This window comes from Kogia breviceps, chromosome 1 (genome assembly GCF_026419965.1).
Source record: "Kogia breviceps isolate mKogBre1 chromosome 1, mKogBre1 haplotype 1, whole genome shotgun sequence".
NCBI classification, from domain to species: Eukaryota; Metazoa; Chordata; class Mammalia; order Artiodactyla; family Physeteridae; genus Kogia; species Kogia breviceps.
The window spans coordinates 90,553,022-90,564,757 of record NC_081310.1 but is presented as its reverse complement, the minus strand read 5'-3'; the positions used below and the strand labels follow the sequence as shown (position 1 = coordinate 90,564,757).

The 11,736-nt window shown below is 44.6% G+C and overlaps 1 protein-coding gene across 1 annotated transcript; it reads left to right on the top strand.

Annotated features, from left to right (window-relative positions):
• The first annotated feature begins 4,526 nt into the window (after positions 1 to 4,526).
• LOC131759828 (intelectin-1-like) lies at positions 4,527 to 11,662 on the top strand. The gene is given in 9 exon segments (XM_059069361.1): positions 4,527 to 4,538; positions 4,762 to 4,819; positions 5,447 to 5,557; positions 6,735 to 6,976; positions 7,308 to 7,466; positions 7,893 to 8,013; positions 8,865 to 8,920; positions 8,922 to 8,973; positions 11,502 to 11,662. Coding segments are annotated over 9 exon segments (972 nt in total).
• Positions 11,663 to 11,736: the final 74 nt, after the last annotated feature.

The window sequence follows — 11,736 nt, the reverse complement described above, 5'->3', positions numbered from 1 at the left end:
AAGATTTTTTTGTTTTAGTTCCATAGAAACTGCCATTGGTAATTTGATAGGGATTGCATTGAATCTGTAGATTGGTTTGGGTAGTATAGTCAATTTCACAATATTGATTCTTCCAATCCAAGAACATGGTATATCTCTCCATCTGTTGGTATCATCTTTAATTTCTTTCATCAGTGTCTTATAGTTTTCTGCTTACAGGTCTTTTTTCTCCCTAGGTAGGTTTATTCCTAGGTATTTTATTCTTTTTGTTGCAATGGTAAATGGGAGTGTTTCCTTAATTTCTCTTTCAGATTTTTCATCATTAGTGTATAGGAATGCAAGATTTCTGTGCATTAATTTTGTATCCTGCTACTCTACCAAAGTCATTGATTAGCTCTAGTAGTTTTCTGGTATCATCTTTACGATTCTCTATGTACAGTATCATGTCATCTGCAAACAGTGACAGTTTTACCTCTTCTTTTCCAATTTGTATTCCTTTTAGTTCTTTTTCGTCTCTGATTGCCGAGGCTAGGACTTCCAAAACTATGTTGAACAATAGTGGCAAGAGTGGACATCCTTGTCTTGTTCCTGATCTTAGAGGAAATGCTTTCAGTTTTTCACCATTGAGAATGATGTTTGCTGTGGGTTTGTCATATATGGCCTTTATTATGTTGAGGTAGGTTCCCTCTATGCCCACTTTCTGGAGAGTTTTTATCATAAATGGGTGTTGAATTTTGTCAGAAGCTTTTTCTGCATCTATTGAAATGATCATATGGTTTTTTTTCTTCAATTTGTTAATATGGTGTATCACATTGATTGATTTGCGTATATTGAAGAATCCTTGCATCCCTGGGATAAATCCCACTTGACCATGGTGTATGATCCTTTTAATGTGTTGTTGGATTTTGTTTGCTAGTATTTTGTTGAGGATTTTTGCATCTATATTCATCAGTGATATTGGTCTGTAATTTTCTCTTTTTGTAGTATCTTGGTCTGGTTTTGGTATCAGGGTGATGGTGACCTCATAGAATGAGTTTGGGAGTGTTCCTTCCTCTGCAATTTTTTGGAAGAGTTTGAGACGGATGAGTGTTAGCTCTTCTCTAAATGTTTGATAAAATTCACCCGTGAAGCCATCTGGTCCTGGACTTTTGTTTGTTGGAAGATTTTTAATCACAGGTTCAATTTCATTACTGGTGATTGGTCTGTTCATATTTTCTGTTTCTTCCTGGTTCAGTCTTGGAAGGTTATACCTTTCTAAGAATTTGTCCATTTCTTCCAGGTTGTCCATTTTATTGGCATAGAGTTGCTTGTAGTAGTCTCTTAGGATGCTTTGTATTTCTGCGGTGTCTGTTGTAACTTCTCCTTTTTCATTTCTGATTTTATTGACTTCAGTCCTCTCCCTCTTTTTATTGATGAGTCTGGCTAATGGTTTATCAATTTTGTTTATCTCCTCGAAGAACCAGCTTTTAGTTTTATTAATCTTTGCTATTGTTTTCTTTGTTTCTATTTCATTTATTTGTGCTCTGATCTTTATGATTTCTTTACTTCTGCTCACTTTGGGTTTTGTTTGTTCTTCTTTCTCTAGTTCCTTCAGGTGTAAGATTAGATTGTTTATTTGAGATGTTTCTTTTTTCTTGAGGTAGGCTTGTATAGCTATAAACTTCCCTCTTAGAACTGCTTTTGCTGCATCTCATAGGTTTTGGATCGTCGTGTTTTCATTGTCATTTGTCTCTAGGTATTTTTTAATTTCCTCTTTGATTTCTTCAGTGATCTCTTGGTTGTTTAGTAGTGTATGGTTTAGCCTCCATGTGTTTGTGTTTTTTATGTTTTCACCCTGTAATTCATTTCTAATCACATAGCGTTGTGGTCAGAAAATGTGCTTGATATGATTTCAATTTTCTTAAATTTACTGAGGTTTGATTTGTGACCCAAGATGTGATCTATCCTGGAGAATGTTCTGTGCACACTTGAGAAGAAATTGTAATCTGCTCTTTTTGTATGGAATGTCCTATAAATATCAATTAAATCTATCTGATCAGGCTTCCCTGGTGGCACAGTGGTTAAGAATCTGCCTTCCAGTGCAGGGGACATGGGTTTGAGCCCTGGTCTGGGAAGATCCCACATGCGGCGGAGCAACTAAGCCTGTGTGCCACAACTACTGATCCTGTGTGCCACAACAACTGAAACCCGTGTGCCTAGAGACCATGCTCCACAACAAGAGAAGCCACCGCAATGAGAAGGCCACGCACAGCAACGAAGAGTATTCCCCACTTGACTCAACTAAAGCCTGCGTGCAGCAATGAAGACCCAATGCAGCCAAAAATAAATAAATAAATAAATTTATTTAAAAAAATATATCTGGTCTATTGTGTCATTTAAAGCTTCTGTTTCCATATTTATTTTCATTTTGGATGATCTGTCCATTGGTGTAAGTGAGGTGTTAAAGTCCTCCAGTATTGTGTTACTGTCAATATCCTCTTTTATAACTGTTAGCAATTGCCTTATGTATTGTGGTGCTCCTATGTTGGATGTATATATATTTATAATTGTTACATCTTCTTCTTGGATTGATCCGTTGATCATTATGTAGTGTCCTTCCTTGTCTCTTCTAACATTCTTTATTTTAAAGTCTATTTTATCTGCTACGAGTATTGCTACTCCAGCTTTCTTTTGATTTCCATTTGCATGGAATCTCTTTTTCCATCCCCTCACTTTCAGTCTGAATGTTTCCCTAGTTCTGAGTGGGTCTCTTATAGACAGCATATATATGGGCTCACGGGCCCAGCCACTCCGCAGCATGTGGGATCTTCCTGGACCGGGGCACGAACCCATGTCCCCTGCATAGGCAGGCAGACTCTCAACCACTGCGCCACCACGGAAGCCCAAGAAACTCACTTTAGATCTAAAGATGCAAATGTGTTGAAAGTAAATAAAAGTGAAAGAGGGGAAAAAGATATTCCATGCAAATATTAACAAAAAGAGGGCAGGATTGGTACACTAATATCAGACAAAATAGACTTTAAATTTTAAAAAGTTGCAAGAGACAAAGGACATTATATATTAATAAAGTTTCAATACAGCAAGAAGACATAGCAATTATAAACATTTGTGCAACTAAGAATAGACCATTAAAATATATAAAGCAAAGATGGACATGATTGAAAGGAGAGATAGCTCTACAATAGGCATACAGCCCCAAAGGGAAAGGGGTGGGAGACTTAATCATCAGACCAGAACAGCCCCTGAGTTCTCCTTCCAAGGGGTGGAGGAACTTATCCTTACTGTCTCCCTCCCTCGATGAGTTTCTTGGAATGAGGACTTCCCTGCTCAGTTGGGATCCTGTGCTTGTTTTGTAAACTCCCTGAGGATTGCTGCTGAGTCCTTTAGGAGGAAAGCCCAGTGATGCCACTGCCCACATATTTTGCTCAGTGGAGACAAGGACTTCGGTTTTCTCAGGGCCAGCCTAGGCTCAGCACAGAATGATAGACTTAGAATTTATCATGAAATTCATTTACTTCCATGGGAAACAATATAAAGTTACAAAATTAAAAAAATTGCCAATTGATTAAGAAGCAAAAATAGAACATCTGTTATCAGTATTGATAAGTTGATAATTGTATGTGGTTATATATGAGGATATCCCTATTAGGCAAATACACAGTTATCTAGGGGAAACTGCCTTCATGTATGTAACTTACCTCAGCTTGTTCAGAAAAAAGTGTGTTTGTGTATGCATAAAGAGAGAGGCCATACGTGATAAAGCAAATGGGGTAAAAAACTAACAATAGGTGAATCTAGGTAAAAGCTATATGTGTGTGTTTGTGTTATTTTTATTTTTGCAATGTTCTGTAAATTTTCAATTATTTCTAACCAAAAAGTAAATAAAAGGTGACATGACAGTGTGAAACATGTCACAATCTGGGTTTGGACAAAGTCCAGTAATAGGACAGGGAAGAAATCCATCAGCTTTGCCTGTGGGTGGGCGTGTCAGGGACGGCTTCACGGAGAAGTTTCAGGAGAGACTTGAAGGATGCTGTCTTGACAGAGATGTGTGAGGCACTGGAGCATCTGACTGAGGTGGGAGCAGGACAGGTTGCAGGGAAGAACTGTAAGGTCCCATCCATCCTGAAAGTCTGTTACAGAATGTAACTCTGTATGTGCTCTGACCCACCAGGGTTCCCCCTCCTCAGATGTGAGTGTCACCAGTGTGACCAAGAGCACTGCTCCCTGCCCCTCCAGCCAGTCACACTTTCCTTCTCATTGCCAGGGTTCAAGGCCCGGGGACCTTTAAGGGAAGGACTCCTGAGGGAGGGACCTGCAGCCTGAAGTGAGCAGGGCTCAGCAGGGCCCTCGTGGTTTGCTCTCCCCATAAAGGCTCAGCACTTCACCCACCTCAGGACTTTCTGCAGAGGCAGTAGCTCTGAGTCTCCACTTGGCTGGGAACTCTCAGCTCCTGGCATCTGTGAAGAAGGAAGGAGGAAGCTCTCCGTGCTGTGAGGAAGGTGTTTCTGAGTCTGAGACAAGATCCGAGCGTGTGGGGAGCCATGATGCCAGCTCGGGTCTGGTCTTGGTCTCAGAGATGGGGAGTTTCAGAGAAAGGAGCCCATGGCCCCTTAAGGATTTGTAGCATTGGATAGAGGTGGGGGCTATTCCAGGAGGTTCCAGAATGCTCCTAAGCCCATCACTTTCCATTTGAGGTTTCCTTACTCAGAAAGTTCAAAGAGCAAGGATGGAAGGAAAAGATGGACAAGCCAAGACCTTGTGCATCTCCTTTCCCCTTAGGGGACAGGGGCCGGATTCTGCCTCCTGCTGTTCCTCTCTTTGGCCACCAGAGGGCCTAGTGCAGGGCAGTCACTCAGGAGCCGCGGTTTCTTCAGCTCGCCTGAGGTTTGCAGTGGAGCAGGAGTAGAGCTGGGCTGGATGCTGAAGTCCTGGGCCAGAGGGGAGTTATGAAGATGCAGAGAGGCCACACTTTGCAGCCGACTTGAGATGTGGCCTGGGTGCTGACTGCTGGCCTCTCTGGGGTCTGGTCTGAAGCTAAGGCATGTCTTGGGGCCGCACTCTGTGCCTCTGTGTGGCTTAGGAGGCTCAGGGAGCCATGATAAAGACTGTGCTCTCTTCTAGCTACTCCTACTGCTATGACTTTGGCCCGGGGATTCCCAGAGGGAGCTGGGTGGTCGGAGCTGTGTCCAGGGAATATCCTTCTTTAGTCCCCATCCTCACAATTCCATCCTCACAGTAGGTGTAATGATAGTTTTCATTTTTAATTAATTGACCAGAAGAATGCAAGTGTTAAGCCTGTACTAGAGTGTGGATCAGCTAGTCTTAGCAGAGAGGATCCTGACCTCTGGGGCCTCATAGCGCAGTGATGAACTGGTGAAGTGGGCAGGGTCTGGGATCTGACGTCCAGGAAGGCTGCTGTCAGCAGTACCAGACTATTAATGAGAATTATCTTTGCATCCTCTAGCAGCGACCCATTCTCCTGAGACATTTTGGGAGAGCAAAACCTGTGCTTCCTTCCTGTCTTTCCTGCCTAGAAGCATCAAGGAAATCAAAGAAAGTTGTGGTGAAGCAAGTGGTGAGTTATAAACCAAACCAGCATCCTCTCATTTTAGTCACTTTTAAGCTAAACGGACCCCAGTCACGGACAGCAAGAGGAGTGTGCCCGTCACTCCTGTCTGCTCTGACTCCAGCTACAGCCAAGGAGAATTCCAGTGAGAATTTTGAGGCTTTTCGGTCCCACCCAGGCACAGCAGACATGATCTTCTGAACACAGAGAGAATGCAGTGTTCCTGGTGACTCTTAAGGTGGTGGCCAGAGCAGTGATGAGTCTAAGATTTTCCCCTTCTTGTAAGCTAAAGAATTAGCCTGCCACAGTTTCGTAGATGCTGGCAGAAAATATGAAACTCCTGACAGTGAGACAAAGAAATTTATTATTCACATTCATAGCAGTAGCCAGAGTATCAGCATTTTCCTGTGCTGGTTCCCTGAGTCCCATCCCCACAGGATGATGTGAAGAGGGCCAGAAAACATTTGCAGATTTAGTTTGTTTGCCAAGCAGTTCGTAAGTTGGGTTCGTCAAGCAACTACAAACCTTTTCAGAGAAGATAGTTTATTCTCTTTGGGGCTGAATATGAGGAGGAACTCTGCGCTTCAAGAATCTGAATCTTTTTTTTTTTTTTTGCAGTATGCGGGCCTCTCACTGTTGTGGCCTCTCCCGTTGCGGAGCACAGGCTCCGGACGCGCAGGTTCAGTGGCCATGGCTCACGGGCCCAGCCGCTCCGCGGCATGTGGGATCTTCCCAGACCGGGGCACGAACCCATGTCCCCTGCATCCGCAGGCGGACTCTCAACCACTGCGCCACCAGGGAAGCCCCTGAATCTTATATAAAAGGCTGAGACCATGCCTACCCTTTACTCTTAGTTCCAGAGGCCACATCCTGATGTAGACTTGAGATGTGGTTGGGTGCTGATTTCTGGCCTCTCCAGGCCAGAAGGAAGCACAATCCATTGAGAGTTAATATCTCTGTCTTCTAAGGATGTCAATGCTACAAAGTCTTTGAATATGTAGCATGGAACAAAGGCTTTCAGTGTCCCTGTTCATAGATGACCCATAGAGAATTGTACTCTAACAAATGGATATGTGTGGGAGCCTCTAGGATACATTTCTGACTTCCCAGGGTGTTTCTGGTTTTGGAGCCTGAGATGGACCCTGTGCTCGCAGACACGGGCTCTCTAGGCTGGTTCCCTCTGCAGATGGCCTGTATTTCCTCCACACTGAGAATGGCATCATCTACCAGACCTTCTGTGACATGACCTCTGGGGATGGCGGCTGGACCCTAGTGGCCAGTGTGCACGAGAACCACATGCCTGGGAAATGCACGGTAGGTGATCGCTGGTCGAGTCAGCAGGGCAGCAGGCCAGACTGCCCAGAGGGGGACGGCAACTGGGCCAACACGTTTGGGTCTATAGAGGCGTCCACCAGTGATACAAGGTTGGTGGCACTGACAACCCAGCTGGGAAAGGGTGAGGAGCTGAGTGTGGCTGGAGCAGAGAGTGTGGAAGGGAGGGTGGGAGATGGGGATGAGGAGGTAGGGCTGGAGAAGAAGGAGGGAAAAAGTCCATGTCTTGAATCATGACTTTCTCCCACCGGGTCTTTTTGGGCGGTGGGGCCTTATCGTCTGCTGGAGGTGGCAGGTGTCTGAGCACTGCTGCCACCTGCACCCCTGGAGCCCAGAGCTCTCAGCTCAACTGAGAACTGCATGTGTGCATCTTTGGTTAGTGGGACCTCCTGGGCTGGTCAGGATCAGTGTGTGTGTTGCTCTGCAGAACTCTGGTTACTATGACATCCAGGCCCAGGACCTGGGCATGTGGCATGTGCCCAACAAGTCTACCCTGCGGCACTGGAGGAACAGCTGCCTGCTGAGGTACTATACCAACACTAGCTTCTTCCCAAATCTGCGACACAATCTGTTTGGACTCTACCAGGTATATGGGGCTGCTGGCTGTTCACACTTCTTTTGGTGAACAGAGAGCCAAGTGTTTGGGGTGAGGAGTAAGTGTGTTCTGGGTTCCGTATCACTAGCAGGTGCTTATGCTTGGCTGTTTCTTCCACCTGTGGGTCAGGTGAACTCATGTGCTACCTCTCAGGAATCTGAGCTGAGCATGGGATGAGGCCTATGGAGGAGGAGAGAGGGGGTAGAGAGGGAGGAGGAGAGAGGGGGTAGAGAGGGAGAAGGATAAGGGGCTTGAAGCTAGTTAGGAACCTAGCTATGGGGTGGGGGGAGGGGGAAGGAGTCACTATTATTTAGACTGATTTCTGCATATTGACACCTGAAGGCTCTAAATCCCCAAATTCCCAATGTGGCAGCTTCTCTGCTGTCCTCACACAACCTGTATCTTGGGTCCCTGCAGAAATATCCAGTGAAGTACGGATCAGGGAACTGTCAGACTGACAACGGCCCAGCTATTCCTGTGGTCTATGACTTTGGTAATGCTGAGAAAACTGCATCTTATTACTCACCAATTGTTCAGCGTGAGTATCTGCTTCCAAAGCCCAGTCATCAATCCTTCCCTGCACTCTTGGAGAAAGTGTAAATAACAACAATTAACAATTGCTAGCATTTGTTGAACACGTACAATGTGCCAAACTCTTTTCTAGGAACTTGACATGGTTCTGTGTCATTTAATCATCATTAGAACACTATGAAGTTAGATTACTATCCTCTCAATTTATAGGATATAAACCCAGGCTTCTTAACCAATACCCTGTATGGCTCTTAAAACAGTAAAACTAGGCTAATGTTCACAGGTGAGAAGAACTTGCAAAGTGGCGAGAAAAATTTATTTTTGTTATGATGGATAGCTATTATTTTAAAGAAGATATTTTTTCAGCATAATAAAGCCACAGAACTTAAGTCTTTGGTGGGAAAACAAGAGCCATTACTTTTTACATTTACTATTTCAGTGAGAGCAGGTAATGGTAGGTAGGGCAAATAAAGTCATGGTAATTGGATGAGAAGTGTGCCAGCATAAATAGATGGCCACATCTGATCATGGCTTATTCCTGCTGGACCTCTGGAGGTCTTCTTGCTGATCTTTCAGTGGAGTCTAATTTCTCCTATGAGCCTTAGGCAGACAAGTGACCTCTTGTGAGCCCATGCCTTGGTCCTCTTTCCCCAGATGGAGGGAGGTTCTCTTCTAGCCAAGTTCAGGGTCAGGATGTAGCAGCCACTGTCCACAGAGGTGTAGGGTTCTCTCCCCACAGCTTGGAGTGTTGAGCTGTAACCTGACCTGCTGGTGTAGGGAATCCCTGTGCTGGTGAAAGGGAAGCTGTTTCCAGTTCTTCTTTTTATACTTAGCCATTCTCTGCCTCTTCTTTTCCAGGGGAATTTGTTGCAGGATTTGTCCAGTTCAGGGTGTTTAATAATGAGAGAGCAGCCCAATGCCCTGTGTGTTGGGATGAGAGTCACTGGCTGCAACACTGAGCACATGAGTTTATTTATTTATTTATTGGCTGTGTTGGGTCTTTGTTGCTGCACGCAGGGGCTTTCTCTAGTTGCGGCGAGCTGGGGCTACTCTTTGTGGCGGTGTGTGGGCTTCTCATTGCGGTGCCTTCTCTTTGTTTTGGAGCACAGGCTCTGGGCGCACGGGCTTCAGTAGTTGTGGCACGCGGGCTCTAGAGCGCACGCTCAGTAGTTGTAGCACACAGGCTTAGTTGCTTCGCGGCAGGTGGGATCTTCCTAGACCAGGGCTCAAACCCATGTCCCCTGCATTGGCAGGCGGATTCTTAACCACTGTGCCACCAGGGAAGTCCCGAGCATGTGATTTTTGAGAAGATATATGTGGCGAGCATTGCCCTCTGAGGAATGCGCCATCAAGACCCTCATAAGCCTCAGGGCCTGATTGTACTCTCCTTGGTATGCATCCTGGACTTCATGGTATGGAACGTAAAAAAGGAGATGGCCTTTGGCCAGATTGCTCCAGGGACCTGCTCAGTTAATGAGAGTCCCTGGTTGTTCCCTAAAGCTAGGAAAAGCAATCCTGGAGGGGAAATTGGTGCCTTTGTGGAACAAGCGACAGACCCGCTGATGCAGATAAGGTGGCGACTAAACCGAGACGATAAACCCGCTAATGCAGTTATGGTGGCGACTAAGCCTAAGATGAAAGACTAGTTCCACAGAACAAAGGTTATGCAAAGTTTCTGCTTTACAATGACTATGCAAAGTCCCTGCTTTAGGGGTATATATATGGCTATGCTTCGTTATTAAATTTGCCTTGCAACCATCAGTTGCTTGTGCCCTTCTGATCCCATACCTTGGTGCTTTCCGTTCCCTACCCCCTCTCGTCGATTGTTGCTGCACATTGAGGACCCGCCGCGGCTGGCGGCAGATTTACATCCTGGCGTGTTTGTGTGTGTGTATGTGTGTGTGTGCACATCCACCCTATGGAGTATGTTGATGTGTTTCTCCATGGCTTGCATTTTTACTGGTATTTTGTGGACATAATTTTTAAATTGTTACTATTATTTTAAAATTGAGATGTAATCGACATATAACATTATATAAGTTTCAGGTGTATAACATAATGATTCTATATTTTTATATATTGTGAAATGATCACCATAATAAGTCTAGTTAGCACCCACCACCACACATAGATACAAATTCTTTTTTCTTGTGATGAGAACTTTTAATATCTACTCCCTTAGTAACTTTTCAACGTACAATACAGTATTATTAACTATAGTCACCAGTCTGTACTTTACATCCACAGGACTAATTTTATAACTGAAAGTTTGTACCTTTTGATCACTGGGCATAATTTCCTGTATTGAAGTGCAATTTATCTGTATTCTCATGTATGATTAGTACTTTTATGTTGTGTTTAAAAAGTATTTCCATATGCTGAGGTCATGAAGATATTCTCCACTATTCTTATTAACTTGTAGAAACTTTATGTTTTTGTTGTTTTTCCAGTCTTGTAGAAGAGAGCACCATAGGGGTGGTGACTGGAGATTGTCTTTGAGGGAAATTTTGTGTCTGGAAGGACAGGAGGAAGATGGAGTCAGAGCTATAAGAATAAGCGCATTCACGTAGGGCCTTTTCCTTCCTTTCCTTCCTGTCAGTCTGAGAAATGTGACCTTGAAGTCAAGAACATCTTCACTTCCCCCATTAATTATCAGTTTGTCCATTTGTCAGTCAAAATGAGGCATCAGTGCCCTTGTGGAAGGACCCCTAGTTGTGATTCTGAAGACAATCCAGACATGTGTCAAACTCAAGTTTGACATAGCAGCGTGGAGGATATGGATTCAAGAACAGGGAAATTAAGGGCAGGGAGGCCATGAGGCAGATGTAAAGGTGCAGATGTGAAATAATAAGGACCTGAGTCAGGATGTTCTTGATAAAGTTGAATGAGCAAGGACAGATACATAGATGGTGGAATCAACCATTCTTGATGACCAAATGAATATGGGGGATGGCAAGTGAAGGAGACTGAACATACTTCAGGTTTTTGTTTTGGGTGACTGGGTGCTATCAATTAAGATGGATGACAAGATGAGGAATAGATTTAAGGGCAGCAAGAGAGAATTAGTTTGGTTTTGCTCAAGCAGAGTTTTAGATCTAGAGATACTTAGGTGGAGACATCCAAGTGGCAGCTGGATATGGAGTTTCAAGCACAGAAAATATCTGTCTGACCTCCGACATTTAGGAGTATCTTGACAATATATGATTATGCTGGTACTAGCTAAAAGTCATGGGATAAGATGAGCCATCATCGGGGGAGTGAGGTGTGGACAGAGCCGTGAGGAATAGCATTTGGGGGATCGATTGAGGAAAAGAGGTGAGCTGAGGGTAGAAAGGAATTCAGGAAAGAGCATGATTTCAGAGTCCACTGGTGGGATGGTTTTGTGTGGGGCAGTGGTCAAGGCCAAGTAGGACGAGGACCAAAGATTCCAGGGGATTCGACCATTAAGAGCTCACTGGTGTCTTAGCCAATCCCTCATTGTGTTTCTTCCCCCAGCCCCCCAGCACTGCATCGGCAGAGAAGGATTCTTCCCAGAGGCCAATCCCATGCAGTGTGGGGACTTCTCCTCCTTTGACTGGAATGGATATGGAGCTCACAGTGGTTACAGCTGCAGCTGGGAAACAACTGAGGCAGCTGTGTTCTTGTTCTGCCACTGAGAGCTGTGTGGTGTGAGGCGTGGAACCCAGCTCCTAAGCTCTGATACTCAGAGATGGAAAAACGGAATGTTAAG